Source organism: Cyprinodon variegatus, unplaced genomic scaffold (genome assembly GCF_000732505.1).
Source record: "Cyprinodon variegatus isolate N-32 unplaced genomic scaffold, C_variegatus-1.0 Scaffold4, whole genome shotgun sequence".
NCBI lineage: Eukaryota > Metazoa > Chordata > Actinopteri > Cyprinodontiformes > Cyprinodontidae > Cyprinodon > Cyprinodon variegatus.
In genome coordinates, this window is record NW_015150457.1 from 1,798,097 (window position 1) to 1,816,093 (window position 17,997).

At 38.7% G+C, this 17,997-nt stretch overlaps 1 protein-coding gene across 4 annotated transcripts in view; it reads right to left on the reverse strand.

Annotated features, from left to right (window-relative positions):
• ylpm1 (YLP motif containing 1) overlaps positions 1-10,088 on the reverse strand; it is a 33,489-nt gene extending 23,401 nt beyond the window's left edge. The window contains exons 1-9 of one of the 4 annotated variants that reach the window (XM_015372068.1): positions 9,303-10,088; positions 8,238-8,465; positions 7,783-7,821; positions 4,863-5,051; positions 4,204-4,760; positions 3,950-4,036; positions 3,779-3,865; positions 1,415-3,607; positions 968-1,384 (exon numbers count right to left, since the gene is read on the reverse strand). In XM_015372068.1, the coding sequence (XP_015227554.1) occupies positions 968-1,384; positions 1,415-3,607; positions 3,779-3,865; positions 3,950-4,036; positions 4,204-4,760; positions 4,863-5,051; positions 7,783-7,821; positions 8,238-8,465; positions 9,303-9,791 (4,286 nt within the window). In that variant the 5' untranslated portion in view covers positions 9,792-10,088. Of the gene's footprint in view, positions 1-967; positions 3,608-3,778; positions 3,866-3,949; positions 4,037-4,203; positions 4,761-4,862; positions 5,052-7,782; positions 7,822-8,237; positions 8,466-9,302 lie in introns of all 4 variants that reach the window. The other 3 variants (XM_015372051.1, XM_015372060.1, XM_015372079.1) reach the window with 3 other exon arrangements.
• Positions 10,089-17,997: the final 7,909 nt, after the last annotated feature.

Consider the following 17,997-nt stretch of genomic DNA (forward strand, 5'->3'; position numbering starts at 1 on the left):
AAATAGTCGCTGGAGGGGTCTGAAAAGTCGCTAAATATAGCGACAAAGTCGCTGAGTTGGCAACACTGCGCACCTGCAGCGCTGGCTCGCTCTGCCATAATTTTTTTTCTTTGCCCGTTTCAGTCAAGCGGCAGTGATGACAGCGGCGGCGGATGACGCATTAATCGCGCGACACAGCTAATCGATGATGAAATTTGTTGCCAATGCTTTTAAAAGTCGATTTTTATTGATTTTATCGATTCGTTGTTGCAGCCCTAAATGAATCCCTCAATATCTTAAAAAACCAACTAGTCAACTTATCCACACTATATCAGTGTAGCATAGTTAGCGCTTTTGTTGCTAAATTTAGACCCTTCTGGCGCCTTTATTTTAAAGAAGTGACTAGCACCAAATCTATGATCTTCTTTATGTGATAATGGAGACTTTGGCGAGACAACAGCACTGAACGCCGTCTTTCCCAGAGCAAGTCGATCTTAACCCTGCCTCCCGCTCTCTCTATCACTGTCTGCTGTCATCCTGCAGAGCAGGCTGCCTGTATTCTGCAGCAGAGAGTAAATGTTTCCACCTTAAATCCAGATTGATGAAATGCGCATGTGGAAAGCTGCAGCTAATTCGGTCAAAAAATTAAATGGAAATCATGAAAATATTAACAGATCATCAGTTGTCTCACTTAGATAAAACAACTGCCTCATTCTCTCCCTTTCTTCTCTTTACACTTAAGACTTAGAAAAACGGTAATTTTATACCCACACGGTGTATTCAAAACGAATTATATATTATATAGCATTATATATGACTCCACAAATTCCCAAAGTAGGAATTAAAAAAATGTACTCTCTAAAAGAGCAAATAAATGTGCAAAAATGTCCAAAAAGCTCTTCTATGAACAGTGATTTGAAAGGGGAGCTGTATTTATCATTGCATGCACCATTCTTAGGTAAGAGCAACCAAAAATAAGAAAAGTTACCTTATTTGCTTAAGTTCTTGAGCAGCTTTCAAGATTATTTCGTGCTGCCGTTGAGAAAGGGCCAGCACATTTGCAGAGTTTGTTCCTTGGGCAGCCGTTTCAGCTAAGCTTGAAGGCAAGTCTGTTGTAGATGCTGCAGATGGTGGCTCCTCCTTCCGTTCATCATACTGAGGTCTAGGATCATCATAGTCTGGGTACCCCCTCACTGGTAAGGGAGAACGTCTAGAAGGCCTATCCCAGTCTGAAGCCCGCAGGTGAGGGGGTTCATCCAGCCTGTATGGGGGCTCACCTCTATATTCAAGAATTCTGAGCTCCCCCCTTGCCCTGTCATTTTCATCATATGGATATGAGTGACGTCTCTCCATTTCCTGTTTCCAGTGCTCCTCCCTAAGGTGCTGCTCTCTGAGGTGCTCTTCTCTGAGGTGCTCTTCTCTGAGGTGCTCCTCCCTGAGGTGCTCCTCCCTGAGGTGTGCTGGGGGCGGCATGCGGGGAGGATACTCTCTTTCAGACAGTGCATCTCTGTCCCACTCTGACCTCAAGTATTTGGCTTCATGATGATATTCATCTGATGGAAAGTCCTGGACTGGACGCCGGGGATACCCATCCTCACCATGATTGTAATCCACAGCATACTCCTTACTATACTCTTCATACCTCTCGGGTTCCTGACCTGGGCGCCACATTCCCCTTGCCATTCCCCGACCCATAGGTCGTCTTCTTATTCCTCCCCTATCAATTATTTCATGTGGAGGCATCGGAGGGTCTCTTTCATGTGGAGGATACCACTCAGAGCTTTCCTCCCCTCCATCATACAAAGGCTCCTCCAAACGATCCAACAGTTCATGAGGAGGTGGGGGTATACGTCCACCTCTTCCTACATGAGGATGGCTGTATCGGTCATGCTCATCGTACATAGGGTACATTGTTAGTTCTTCACCGGCATCATCTAAGCCCATTTCACGACCCACAGACTCATGAGCCATCTCACCGTGAACAGAGTGAATTGGACCGCCTCGACCTCGTGGCATAAAAGCAGGGTGTCCACGTGGGGGTCGACCCCGACCAGGCGGAAATGGGGGTCTCATGCCTCGCATTTGAGGCTGCCATTCTTCCCAGTAAGGGTTCCCTTCTTCAGAATACTCAGCTGACTCAGCCTCTGTCCAATCTATATCATTTGAGTCACCTCTGCCCATGGGTGGTCCACCTCTACCCATGGGAGGCCCACCACGACCCATGGGAGGCCCACCTCTAATGCCCATGGGTGGCCTTCCTCTAATGCCCATGGGTGGCCTTCCTCTAATGCCCATGGGTGGTCTTCCTCTAATGCCCATGGGTGGTCTTCCCCTAATGCCCATGGGTGGTCCTCCCCTAATGCCCATGGGTGGTCCTCCCCTAATGCCCATTGAAGGAAATCCTCGACCCATGGGTGGACCTCCTCTTCCTATAGGTGGGCCCATTCCAAGCAGGGGAGCCCTCCTTCCCATTGGTGGACCTCCTCTTCCTCCAATAGGCCCTCCTCTCATAGGTGGTCTGCCTCTTCCCATATGTGGTGCCATAGGCTCCTCATAATACTCTTCCTCTTCAAAATAATGTTCCTCTGGCATCCATGTTTCCTCAGAGGCCATCTCAGATTCATCTCCCCCAAACCCTGAATTTGAGGGATCTTGCCAGTAGTCTTGTTTGTCTTCAGGTATTTCTGCATCTTCTTCCGGTGGCATATAATCATAGGCCATTTCTGCCATCTCCTCTCCAGTTTGTGGAGTATTATGTTCCCTAAACTGGCTAGGGCCCAACTGTCCTCTCCCTAGACCACGCAATGGAGGCTGACCCCGTCCCCTTCCAGAAGGAGGATTGGGAAGCTTTGGTTTTGGTGGCAACTCAATAGGACTCTGTAGTTCTGTTTGGATTTCTGGAGTCTTTTTAATTAATGGTGTTTTGTTGTTTGTCAGTTGTCCATCGTCTTTTTTTGTGTTTTGTGGTAGTGGTAGAGGTTTTGATAATGACATTGAAGTTTTAGTTTCAGTTCCAGGTTTGTCTTTATTGCCACCATCAGTGGCACTTTTGTCATTTGCTTTCGTAGGCTCTGTGTCATGTAATGTCTGGGGAATAGGGGCATCTGGAATAAAAAAGCCTTCTCCTCCAAGCAAGCTATCATCTGTCAAGTCTTCAGCCCCACCTTTATTTGGAACATCTTTCTCTTTGTTAGGAGACTTTGGTTGTGCAAGTGGTTTAGATGGAGTTGTTGAAACTGTACTGGCAGAACCCTGAATTTCCTTCTCCAAATTTTGTTCAGGATCTTTCTGTGTTTTTTGCAGAGATGGGGAAGGAGATTCAAAACGCGATGGTGGGCCAATGGGTCTTGTGGGTTCCAATCTAGATTGTTGTCCAAACTGAGGGTGGTCATGTCTAGGGGGATTATCAAAGGGCTGTCGCGGTTGGTCAAATCTTGGGGGACCTTCAAACCGCTGCTGTGGTTGGTCAAACCTTGAGGGACCATCAAAACGTTGCCGTGGTTGGTCAAACCTTGGGGGACCTTCAAAACGTTGCCGTGGTTGGTCAAACCTTGGGGGACCTTCAAAACGCTGCCGTGGTTGGTCAAATCTTGGGGGACCATCAAAACGCTGCCGTGGTTGATCAAACCTTGGGGGACCATCGAAACGCTGATGTGACTGGTCGGACATAGGGGGCTCATTAAAGCTTGGTGGTGGCTGGTCAAATCTGCTGCGCCTGGAATGATGTTGAAAATGAAATGGGACAAATTGAGTTTAACAAGAAATACTGATTTCAAAAAGACCAAATGGTTGATCAAACCTTGGTGGACCATCGAAACGCTGATGTGACTGGTCGGACATAGGGGGCTCATTAAAGCTTGGTGGTGGCTGGTCAAATCTGCTGCGCCTGGAATGATGTTGAAAATGAAATGGGACAAATTGAGTTTAACAAGAAATACTGATTTCAAAAAGACCAAATGGTTGGTCAAACCTTGGGGGTCCATCGAAACGCTGATGTGACTGGTTGGACATAGGGGGCTCATTAAAGCCTGGTGGTGGCTGGTCAAATCTGCTGTTCCTGGAATTATGTTGAAAATGAAAAGGGACAATTGAGTTGAACAAGAAATACTGATTTCAAAAAGACCAAATGAAATTAAGTAACCTTTTTTTTGTTGCATTTTTTCAAACATCCACCACACATTAAATATTAGTAGAACATAGGGAATAACAAAAGAAACAACTAACCGTTGACTCGTTACACTGTTGAAACTTGAAGACTGTGTTGTCAAGGGACCAGGGGGCATGTCTCCTGCCCCAGCAGATAGAGTTCCTTGCATAGGAGGTCCATCAGATGATTCTGAATGTGCCATAAAAGGAGGAGGTTGTTGTCCTAGAGATAAAGCCCCAGCAGCACTTTGAGCCATGGAGCTAGCAACAACTGTAGCTGTGGTTCCAACAGCACCTGGTGCGGTGGCACCAACAGCAACTGTAGGAGGTGGGATACTGGGGTTTGGGATGTGCATCTCCTGGCCAGGGTAATGGCCAAATTGTCCCATCATAGCACCAAATGGGACCATGGCAGAAAAAGCCACCACCCTTTCTTGAAGATGGACATAGGTAGCATTCATCTGCTCTTGCCACTGCTTCCACTGGAGCTCATATTCCTGCAATTGATCTTTGTGAGGATAAGACTGGAACTGTTCGTGCCACAAAGCAAAGGAAGTAGTCCAGTTTTGAAATAAAGACATGAACTGCTGCTTTTGCATTTCATAATGCCTCAGCTGCATTTCAGCAGTCATTGTCTGTAAAGGAAAAAGACAATGCTAGTGACATTATGTAGTGTATAGTAATAAAAGAGCAAAAGCTCTAAACCTTATCTTTGAATTTGTTATGTCTTTACCTACCTGGAGGTTTGGGGGCTGTTGAATGAGCCGTTGATATTGTTCAAGAACCTGCTGAAGTTTTTCATGCTGCTGCATGAGAGCCTGGTACTGTAAACTAACTCTCTGATGTTGTACTTGCTGCCATTGTGCTGCTGCAGCCTGTAATTCCTGGAGACGAGCAGATTCTTCTGGGTCTTTTGGGGCATCAGGCTTCAAATAGAAACAAGCCAAAAAGATTAGGGACAAATGACTATTTTTGTATCCTGTATAGTTATGATGTGGTTGTAGAGTTCAGACTGCAATTTTTAAATATTTCAATATTAAATCAAAGCATCATTGAGATTCTACATAAAAAAAAATAAATAGCTTAAACACTGCTAGATCTTTTTAACGACAGTACTGGAAAACTTTACTTTGATGGGTGCAGTCCGGCAATATCACAATGTAAAAGAGGGAAAATTAAAAAAGGCTGGATTGATTTATGAAGTAGGGTTGGGTATTTTTAAGGAGTAGTTGGTCACATAACCTAAATATGAGCAACGTAATGCATTTAGGTATCTTAAACATGTGTTGCCCCTCAGGCTACATTCACACTACAGGACTGCCCAACTCTGATTTTTTGCAGGATTTCAAGTTATTTTCTTGCATGGCCTTTCATACTACTAATTAAATACTACCACCATCAGAAGTCTATCTGAACAGTTCAGGACACCCAGGTGACCTTCGCGACGAAAAATGCAGACATCATAAAGCAGCGCAGCTTAGGGAAGTAATAATAAAGGTGACTTGAGGCCCCCACATACTCACACAGACATGTGAGGGGACTGCTTCTGATGAGTATGACTTATAATACACTGTTTTGAGAGAAGGTACTTCTCAACAGAGACGAGTGTTGATACCGAACTGTTTAAAATTCAACACTGAACTGACAAGGCTCCTCGGGCGATAGCTGGAAGCAACACACTGCTCAGAGCAGTCAGTCATAAGGACCCGCAACATAACTGCTCTGGTGAAGAAAATATGGCACAATTTGGCCAACTAGACTTTTTTTCTATAACTTTTGAAAAGGTAGAAGGCATACTTGTCTGATGACTCCATAGCAGTTTATGAAATCAAGTATGTGCAGGCCTTTAAGCTGGTTCTATGCTTGATGAAATGAATGCTGCAAGAGGATGGGTGTGCCAACAGTGATGGCCCCTACCACTGTGCTAGGGCCCCCATGCACTGACAACATATGGTTATGCATATGAAGACTTTTCAAAATACACAATAAATCGATTATTGGGATGATAAAGATTGTTTTCCTCATATTTCCGACTTTTTCTACTATAGGTTAAGGTTAATTTAGGTACATCAGCCTGAGCCCACAAAACCCTTTATAGTTTCATTAGCGTAGCATGGGAGGTTTCTGACTGAGGCGTAGCAAGCCAGAGTAATCCTAGTTGAGATTTGGAACAACAACAAATGGAGTTTGTTTCAAAGCCAAACATGACAGGTGCAGTGTGGGGGCATTTTTGGATTCAAATCGAATGAAAATATCAGTTGTCGGAATAATTTCTGTTATCATAGAGCAACGTCCAACCTCCAAAGCTTTGTAACTAGGATTGTATGCTATCTGCAATTTTCAGAATGAACAAGATGCAAACTTTCCACACACAAGTTGTCACTTCAAGAACAGCGGGAAGAGAGTAACAGCAAAGGGGAAAAAAATAAATAAAAAACAAAGAGCAAAACGATGGCAAGAGAAGTATATATGCGAGCTGAAAAAAATATATGGAAGTCACAGCCAGAAATTCTTTACAAAAGAGGTCAAAAGGTGAGTTTCTCTTCATGGTTTTACCCTTTAAGGCTGAAAATTTAGGAGAAACAAGCCAATTAAGTTGATAAAAAACAAAGTATTCAATTGGGAACAGATATTTTTCATGTATGTGAAGTGCTTCTTCTTTCCAATACATTTCAATACAGATGCTTTGAGAACTATTGGATACATATCGAAATGTAGAACCATTAAAGTGGCTCCAGTTTCTTTTTTTAGGAGGAGAAAAAGTTGGAATTGGGCCATTCAGAGGTGAAACAAAGTCAAATATGAGTCTGATATTGGCAAAAAGATAGGATTAGTTTTTTCCTGCTGTGTGAACGTAGCCAAAGTGAAAACATCATATGGGCATTTCATGTTTTGGATAAGGGCTTTTTTAAACTTGCAGAGTTTGCTAAAAATCCCAGGCAAAACAATGCTTTCCAACTTTAAAAACTAGGTTAAAGAAGCACTGATCAGCAGTTATCACAGCAGAGGATGGTTCATCCTCTCTGAAAATATAAAAAACACAAAGTTTTTCAACTAGGCACATCTTCCCTGATGTGCCTAGTTGAACAAAGTCACACCAATGTGATCTAATGTGTGATGGGAAACTTAATAGATGAGATTAATAGATTAATAGATTGTCATGCTGGCTTAATTGTTTGAAACATCTGTGTTACTACTGATAAAATACGATGCTTTTTTTAAAATCAGAAATTTGAGATACGTTCGGTACTTTGCAGATGCCCGAGGACTTGCAAATGTATATCATTTAATTGGTAAAAGCATTATTTTCCAGATAGTTTCCAGGTCATTTAAGCCATTACAACAAAAAAAATGCAGCACAAGGTTGCTGTTATAGAGCCTTATAGGTCATAAAAACAAAACAAAAAACATGCAAGACATTATTTTTTAACAGAATTAATTATCACCATCTACTGATTACAAAAAATTTCCTAGATAATATCACAATAGTTTGCATAGCTGTGGTCTAAGTACCAATGCGTATCACACAAATATATATATATATATATATATATGGAAAAATCCAACCCTACACAGAACATGGCAGGGATCACAAGAACTGAGGTAATATATGAATAATGGGCATAAAAATGACAGAAAATTGGTGATAAGACTTACTGTGTCTGTTAGTTTAGATGAGTTTCCTACATTTGCATTCTGTAAAATTATGCAAACAATATATAACATTTAAACTGTATGACATTTACAATTTTCTGAAAAACAACCTGGAATGTTTGAATGCAGTTGAGTAAAATACATCTCAAACACCTTTGTTTTATCTTTTTTTAAATCAGTAAACAAGAAAAATCTGGATTTAATGAGGATCAAAGACACATTGGAAAATTACCAAAAGATAAAATTTTCAAAATATGGCATCACTGGATGAAGACACTTGTGCAAATTCTAGTGCATTTACATCACATTTTATTGAATTGCATTAACAGAGATAAAGAGAAACAATATAACAAACAACACCAACAGGGCCTTATGTAACACCTAACAGGCAGCTAATCAAAGGGGGGCTCACAAATGGAAATAAACATAAAGACCAATATAATTTTAGGAAAACTTACCGTTACTTCTGTCGGAGGTAAAGGAGGCACAGGAGGTTCCTCTTTTGGAGGTGGTGGTGGAGGTGTGCCTTTGGGGGGTTCTAATGGAGGAGGAGGAGGAGCTGCCTGACTTGAAGGTGGCGGCGGTGGTAGAAAGGCATTGTCCTCTTTCTGATTTAGTTTGGCTTTTTCTTGCCTCAGTTTCTGTAAATTCTGAAGATGCTGTTGGTACCACACATTTTGTTGCTCCTGATAGAAACAAGAGCATCATAAATTAAACGTTTGTGAGGATTTTCATTTTTATGACAGTAAAAGAATGAATTTGACAAATTGCTTTTAGAATATTTAAACACATTAGACTAATAAATCAATTATGTTAAGATCCTTTTTTTATTTTAACTCTTAAATATCGTTTTAATCTGACCAAAAGTCATTTTACTCCCGAGTAGACTAAGATCATGCACTAGGCAGCATGAGAAAATCAACTTTGGCAACCATTACCGAGATTTCTATGATCAATATATATGCAATTTTTTAAACAAGTAAAAGCAAATAGAAAAAAGAAAACAACTAATTATAGCCTATAAAGGATCCAGATTTGTTTAAAATATTTCTCATATATCCATAACTTATGTTAGGTGAAAAACTAGCCTTGACATGTATGCATAAGCGGAGTACTTACATGTAAAAATGCTTGTGTAAAATGTTTGCCCTAATAAGAAAAAAAATCTTACTCACTTTACCAGTCATGTGAAGTAAAGTTGTGGTTTAAAAGAATAAAGTATAGAGCAGGACAAAAATGCATATTTGAGGATATTGCTGTCTGAACATGTGCATGGGTAAAACCAGTGTTTGGACGAAAATACACCAAAACTGTCCTTCATTTTGGATTTTTTTTATTGCTGCAAATAACTTTTCCAGTGTTGAAATTTTACATTTCATAACCTTTTTTATTTGAAAATAAGTGGAACCAAAATGGAAAGTAACGCCTTATTTGGGATTTTCTACTTTCTCTTTCCTAATTCAAACATAATTCGTATCTTTCTATTTTGAGCAAGAAAAAATAAAGTTACTTTAGGTCATTACCTGTAAAGGTAGGGAGTTGTTATTAGTGCTGGACTGGCTTGTGGTCCCCACCTCTGGAGCTTGGGGAGCACCGATGTTCTCTTGGGGCTTCAGCGATTCTGGAGGAGGTGGGGCTGGTTTGGACTCGGCCTGCTGCGGTAGCATCGGAGGGGGCTGATGCTGAGCCTGTTGCGCTTCTACGTGGCCCGGTCCTTCGGATTGCCATTGCGGGCCCGAGTTAAAACCACCCGGAATTCCACCCCCAAATCCCGGCGCGCTGTTACCGTGGTGTAAAACGGATTGCAGCTGTTTCTGGTGCAGCATCTGGAGCTGCTGCATCTGTTGGCGATGCTGCTCCTCCAGGCTGGAGAACACCGAGCCGCCTGACGAGGCCTCGAAGCCGCCGAACCCACCGGGAGCTTGACCTGTTCCTACTAGAGGTTTACGAGGACCAGGTCCTCCGTAGCTTTGCGGCGGAGGGGCCCCGTAATTACCCCAAGAGGGATACATTTTATAAAATAAAAGCACAGGGGGCCACCGTAATTACATATAGAAGGGCCCAGAGCAGCTAACAAAGCTACCAGCTAACGTCTACCTCCGCTCTTAAAAGGAAAACAGCTTACATTATCAGTTCATATTCCAAACAGTTCAGTTATAAATCCCAAAAATGTTATCGCTTGCAGTACTTGTTTAACTTTGACCAAAGAGTGTCACAGAAAAGCCAATTTGTGTCCTATTCTTATTCTTTTGAGCGATATTTTATGGCGCTGAATGGCCGACAACTTGAGAGCACGCAGCTGAAAACGGAAGTACGTCATACATTAAATGAACGTTTCCTGCATAGGCAGCAAGGCCGACGTGCTTAGAGGGCGGCCATCTTGGATCGGACCACAGTTCAGACAGCTGCTGTCAAAATGAATAGGAAGCGTCTCATTTTAATCACATGAAAGACTAGTCAGTTAGATTACACATATTTATTTAGATTAAAATCTATTTAAACTTAACTCAAACTGGAAGAGATATTTGTAAAGTTATCAATTAAATATTAATATGATAAATACAAAGTTTATATTAATATATTGCAAGATTATGTTTTACAAATATTATATAATTATATAGTTTATTATCATTATGGACTATTTTTTACAGGATTGCTCTTTGATAATGAGTATAATGATCTATAGAGTAAAATCTCTTGTAATGTGATTTACAAAAGAGAGCAAAGTTATTATTTTGTTTTTTTTAGAGTAATTTTATGTGATTTTTTATTTATTTTTTGTCATTGTCAAGACTTTTTTCTCAAATCGTAGTGAATGATAAATTTATGTTGAGTCTAACTAAGGCTTTTTGCCTTCATTAACTGATTAAAAAATAAATGTTCACATATGCATAAATAATGATACAAATGTCTGCCCTCTAGGACAGGTCCCATGTGGCGTCTACTTGTCTCTCCTCTGTCTATCTCTGTTCTGCATGGTTCCTGACTCCAGGACGTCTTCACCACTTTACTGTGATCAACGTTGGTTTCCGGCTCAGGGCCCAAATGACCGTTTCCTCCATCAAGACACCATAATGACTTTATTTGTTGCTCAGAAACGCCTTTAAAACAGTAATTATGTTATTTGAAGCTTCTGAATCCCGAAACAACAGTTTATTTCTTTTAAAACCATCCAGTTATCCAGTCAGTTGGCATGACGCAAAAAAACAAAACAAAAAAAAATGATAAAGAATTTTTTTTTTTATTTTGGAAAATACACTGTTTGACGTTAAGGGAAACTGTAAAATTATCTCAAAGAAATCACAATAGATATAGCTATTTATTTGACCTAATTATTATTGTGGCACAGTTTGTTATATGTAAATGCAAGTTAAAAGGTACTAAATCGGGTTTTACTAGTTTTAAAAATCAAACCGAACAATACATCAATTCCATACCATTTTTGGAAAACAAAGAAACAATTAAAACCCAAGAAATAATGTAATGTACTTATAATAATAATTGAATAATTGAACTATATTCCTCTTACATTGGAAAAATTCACTATCTGCATTTAACCCATTCCCTTGGGGAGCAGTGGGCTGCCATTGTGCGGCGCCCGGGGAGTAGTGTGGGGTTAAGGGTCTTGCTCAGGGACCCAGAATGCAGGCTGTGAGGATTGAACTGGCTACTTGCAACCTTCTCAGAGCAAGTGCACTGCTCTAACCACTAGGCCAACACTCCCACACTTTAGATAGCAACCCCCATTGTCTGAATGTATGACTTTACTTGACTTTTATATTTATTTTGTGTTTCTTTAGTTTATACAGAATGAAAAAATCCCAGCATGTAGGCTACCATCTAATATATATTCTTCTTTATTGCCTCTTTTCATGTGACGCTTTTGGAGAAGCAAACACAATATATTTTAAAAGACCTTTAAATGAACAAACTCTCTTAACTAATATATGTTACATATTATATGTTAGACCAGTATCACTACTGTACACAGATAACTCTAACCTTTAGGTTAGCTGTAGGTGTCTTCAATGGTGCATTTATAGTTTAACTTCTTTAAATCTACAGAGCATGCATTCTAAAATTCTATCACTAGATGGAGGCATTTGCATAGATATCTCAAATGTGATATGGTTATATCTAAAATCAAAACCACCGTAGTTGAGTTATAATAAGTATAACAACAGAAACCAAACATTAGAACATTGCATCATATTTACATTTTCAATGTAATTGAAATCCAAGCATTTGGTCAGAACATTACTGATGGACTTTGCGATGATCTTTAGTGATCACAAGAATTTCAATTCCTGCTGAAAGTATGCTACTCTCACAACAGGCTTGGGAAATGCATAGAGGGGAACCTGCCTATTGTTTCTGTTGCTATTATACATTTATTTCCCTGGCTAATTATCATTGTTTGATCCATCCAGCCAGTACAGTAAAAATTTTCTGTATGGTTATTTTATGTACGGTATATATCTTTGGGACCAGACTGATCTTAAACATCAAACTGCAGTATTGTTCAACGGATTTTAAATTACGCAATACCATAAAATACACAACTCTGAATTGCGTCTCAAATTTGCACAGGTTGTAAATGCTGTAATGTATTTTTTAAACTACAAATAAACTCAATGAAATTGTAAGTAGCAAATACAAGTCTCAAATTGTCTTGGATAAAGTTTAAGTCTACAAAAACATTTGTTTATCAAAGAGTCAGAATAGTGGGGGTAAAAGACCACTGACTTTAGGTTGCCCTTGAGGCCTGATACACATTAAATAATTTCCCTTAACATCACCAGTAAATCCGTTTTAATTTTGACCAGAACCACTTTAAAAGAACCGTTAAAGCGGATTAATCAAGCCGGTCCTGTTTAATGTCTCCCGTTAATTAGTTTGTCAGCAGTGTTTTAATATCTTCTAATGACTTCATATTTCACCAGTGACATTCAAGGGGTGTTAACAGAAGAGAAATAGTCCATTCAGGCCTCAGTTCTTTCACTTAAAGCGCCCTCGGTGAATAAGACAAGGTCAGGGAGGCCTAGCCTTTAGGGAGAGATAGATTATCATGGGAAGGGGGAGGGCGAAATCCCATAGAGGAAGCTTTCACCTCTCTAAAACAGCATGACAGGCACAATGTGATACAGTTAGAACAATACACTGCACAGGATCCATGATACAGCTTAAGTCAGCCTCACTGTATGGGATGCAGGATAACTTCACAGTATAGAATAATACTGAGACTTGGGATTTATGCTTTCTTAATTAAATCATTGAAGACTGGTTATTTTTACTGCTTTAGTATCTGTTGCAGCAACAGTAACATGCCTTGGATGTTGGGGGCTTTTGATCACAATCAGCATTTTCTAAAAGCCTTCTGGGCAAGAGTAAAGAAATCAGGAATCGTAAAGTTGTGGCTCACAATATTGAGGACGCTGCGTTTCCTCTGTGATGAAAATCCTATGTTAAACAAAATGCTCAATGGAGGCTAATAGATCCCAAACAAGTCTATGCACTGCTTCTAAAATGCTTTGTTTGGCAAATCAATTTTCCCATAACCCAGTGAGAAGAAAAGTGACGCGGATTGATCGACCCTCCCCCCCACTTTGTTTCCAGAATATTGTTTGATGGCTGGATAGATTAATTGGTATGACATTTCAAAGCCTTCTCTTGGCTGTCAGCATCTAAGCCTCAGCATGGCAATCGAACATCAGTCTAATTGTCTCCTATGTAATACCTCAACTCTCAAATTAGAGATGGTACCTCTATGAACTATTCCTTAAATAAAAGCTTAGAAAATCACTCTGCTTAATCAGAAGTGGGTTTGCCGAGGGGTGATGAAGAGCTGATAGGCAGGGTGCATTAAAGGACATCTCCAAAACTGCTTTGCCAGCACATTTACCACTCTTCACCCTAGATCTGAAATATACAAATCAGATCAAGGTTGTTCTCTATAGGGTGTTGTAGTTCTAATGTGAATCTGTGTTAGAAATAATTTACATCACTAAAGCCACAGTGAGCATGTAAAGGAAAACACAGCACTAAAATCAGTACTCAATAACTGTTTTTTGTTCTGCTGGAGTGTGTTATGAACATGCCAGCTTAATTTTCTCCACTGTGGCTTTAACTCAAAATGATTGTTAAGCTTTAAAAATGAATGGGATTATTGTAACTCATTATGCATTGTTTTTTTTAAGATATCCAGAATGATAACTCAACAAGTAAAGGGCAATAGAGAGTTATAAGGTTAAAAATTAAGTTTTCCCTTCTTAGCTATCCAGAAATAAATTAGACAATTTAAACCGTTTGGTTTCTTTATATTGCTGTGATGGGTAGGAAAAGTTCTGCAACTAAAATGTGCTTTTTTTTTTTAACGGAGGAAAATGAAACAAACAAAAAAAAAAATCGACTTGCAATGCTACATTTTTAAGATGCTTTATTGTGGTGATGGTGGTATTCTCTTTCCATCTAGAAATGTGAATTTAGAAACCATTGACATTTACCATTAAAAACTCTGGCAAAAAAATCTTTTCTGTTTTTTATACAATGTTCTATGTAGATTAAAAATGCTCTATTCCTCATTTGCATATGCTGGTGTTAACCTCTTATGTGTATGATAATCAGATACCAAAATGCTTAAGAAAAATTTATCATCAAATTTATTGAAATTTTATACTTTTGGTGGACTTTATGATACGTTTAAATCTGGGCTCAGTCTCCACATTGCTGGGGGCAGCTTATGTAATGGAAAATGAGTCACTTGGTAGACTGCGCCCTCACTGAAGCAGCAAAAAGTTTGTTTCCATTTATTCATTTTCACAGGGACAATGTATGAACTCATTGATCTTTATAAAAGAAAAATGCTTTACACCAGATTTAGCTGTGGCCAGCTCACAAGAATACAATACCTATATAATTCATCATCACACAACTATTTGATCTATGTAAAGCCATTTATACAACATAATTCAAAATAATTGCAAAGATAAATATTACAAATGATCATAGTTATTGTTTCCCAGCAGTTATTTTCTACTGTTCTACCAGGTTATTTTATAATACTTATTGTTCAATTCTTTGTTGGATCTAAAGGAAAATATTCTACAGTCATTATGTGCTTGGAGCTTGATGTTCTAATGGTCTGCAAGAGCAAAGCTGAAAAAATCTATTGTATTTGTGTTTTTTTATTTATTTTGAGCAAATAGCTGTCCATCTAAATATATAAATTAATTATAAAATAATTGTCTACACTATATTTACTAAGGATCTGGTTTCTTATTAATAAACCTGTGAACACTGCCAAGGGTTGTGATCTACAAAAGACAAAATTGGTGTGAAATTCTGTCGCCCCTCATGCCAACCCTGACACGTCCTCATGGAGGGGAAAGGGAAAGGAAAATGGCAACGCAGCTGGTGACTGGGGTGGGGAACGGAAGAAAGTTTGCATCACAAATCCTCTCAGACATTTAATTTCACAACACATGAACATTTAACTGTAGATCAATTTAATCAAAACCATAATAAATCAATCCAAAAAAAAAGATTCATAAAGAGATTCAATTCAGAATATAAGAAATTTCTTCATAACCAAATTCTTATCCGTGATCAATGGGGTGAAAAACACAGATCAATACATTAACAATGCTGTAAACTTTTAAATACAGCTGAACTACCTGTGTATAAATGTGTGTGATGGATGCTGGCTCTATGGTGGAGACTCAGGAGGATTAGCTATGTTTCCTAAACCAGCATGATGACTGGTTTATCAGCATTGCTGTTGGAACTATGGGATTAGAATTACAGAGACCAACCTGTAGGATCCATGCCATCTGTGTTCATCAACTGTTAAAAAGGATGTAGGATGAAAAATGGAAGCTGATTAGGCTTGATAGAGTATTTAGCTGCCTCATCAGGTCAATTGCAACAGACTGAGAACAGAGGTAAAACTACAATTTAGTTAAATGTCCACTTTGCAATTGCTCTGGTTTAATTTCAGCTGAGAGCCCTTATCTATTTATATAAGCTTTTTTCAGGTTAAAAATATTTTTTGACTTCTAAAGTTCAGGATGTAAGGAACAGAGGGATTTAGTTGACCATAATATTTTATAGCGATGTTTTTTTAGGTACTCTCTTTTATAAATTTAAATGATAGTGAAGGTTCACCCCCACATTTCATCATTATTTGTTTACCATTGAAAATGAATAATTGCCCTCCCTTGATTTCAATGTTGTGGGCTGGACTCCTCACAGAGAAAGCTGTTTAAGAGCCGTCCTCCCTTCATTTGCCGCACCTCCCTATCACCCCAACACACCCATTTGCCTTTGAAAAACTGTAATTGAATGAGTTTATGTCGTCAAATTGATTAATCATATTAATTTGGACTTGTTAGTGGGATGGTTAAGAGCGATGACAATTAGATTAATGAAATTAGTTAATTCTTCTTCCCACATCCTACTCACATTTTAAAAAAATGAATAAAAACTGGAGTCTGTTATGACAAAATTAGCAATCAAGATTTGGCTGCTAATTGAATGTCTTCCTTTATTAATGATGGGTTTATAGAAAGGCTGCATGGGAGGAATATTAATTGATTAACCAAAGTGTTTGAAATCATGCAGAGTATAGAAATTAGAAGTCATAAAATTTGATCATAAGGAATGCAGTGCCAAAAATAGAATTATACCTTTATGAAATAAACTTTGCATGTGCTTTTCAAGTCCTGCTTGACCAGCACAGTCCTGCAAAATTAGAACTATAATATCAAGTACAATGTTTATTTATAATAATTTTTACATTTGATTGTGTATATTATTTTTTTGGTATGCAATAATTTTACATTTTGCATATTCAAATGCATAAAAAAGCCACAACTGTAGTAGTAGTGTAAATTGTTGAACACTCTACAGGCTCCAGAATATGTTAAAAGGACTATGCTTTGAGAGCATCAGGTTCACCAAAATTTCCAGTACAATGAGAGTAAGTTTTCCTGATTACAGATCAGTTCTCTGGGGAGCAGCGTTTTCCAGCTGAACCACAAGCACACATTTATCATACCTGTTACTGCAGTGAAACAGTGAAAAAATCCACATAAATGTATGTAAATTTAAGTAAACAAAATGTGAAATCCTTCAAAACGATAGAGTGCTTTGAATTTCATTATGCAACAAGCTGTCTAGTTTTTATTAACGATTCCCATGAAAAAGAAGGGATTGTTTGATATGATAAAGATAAATGTAATAGTATATGCCACCATGAATCTGATTGGAAAGTCTTCACTATTAGAAGGGCCGATAAGAGCATTTATGAGTATATGCTTTATGTCGTAAAAGGAAGTGGGCTGTATGATTAATCTGAGCAGCTGCCCGGCTCCAGGTTCAGCAGACTGGGTTGTTCCATATAACAGACGTGGTAATAGGTTGGTTTGTGCTCTAAAATGTGGTCTGTCACACAAGTAAGATAAGCAGAATTATGACTAGCATATTCTGTATTCACAAACCGTTACATTCTATATGCATGCTGTGTAAATGTTGGTGAAAAATGCTTTTGTTTTCTCTATAAATTTAACCGGATGACAAGATGCTATCTGGTAATGCGGCCTATGGAAAAGGAATGAATTACAACAAAACATTATCTTTTCAGTCGATGTATTGGGTCAGTACTTCTAAGTAGCAAGTTGGGTTTATTCCTTCTCTATTCAGCCATTGCAAAGGTAAGACCAGACTTTTTTTACAAAGAGAAAAAAAATTACAAAAATTATGTATTTTTAGAAAATGCAATTTTATATGATGTTTCACTTTACACAAAAACATAAGATAATGGTCAGATAATGACTGGTTGCTCAGAAAGAACTTGATGTGATGTTTCACTTTACTTTAGGGTACATAAAAACATTAGGTAATGGTCAGCTACTGGGTAGGTAATTACTAGTTCCTAGGAACTACTTAATATGATGCTTGACTCAAAAATTCAATAAAATAATAGTCAGGCAATAATTTTGCGGTAATTATCTAGTAGTCCTCTTATAAGCACTGATTAAATACGCCTTTGTCCCTGACTATTTCCTCTTTGTTTTCTTGTTAACTACACATTAATTCCTAATAAGTTATTTTGTGTTTCCTTGGTAACTACGCATAACCCCCTAGTTAGTTACTCTTTTATTCCTTGTTAACTACACATTAGTTCCTGATTAGTGACTCTGTGTTTCCTTGGTAACTACA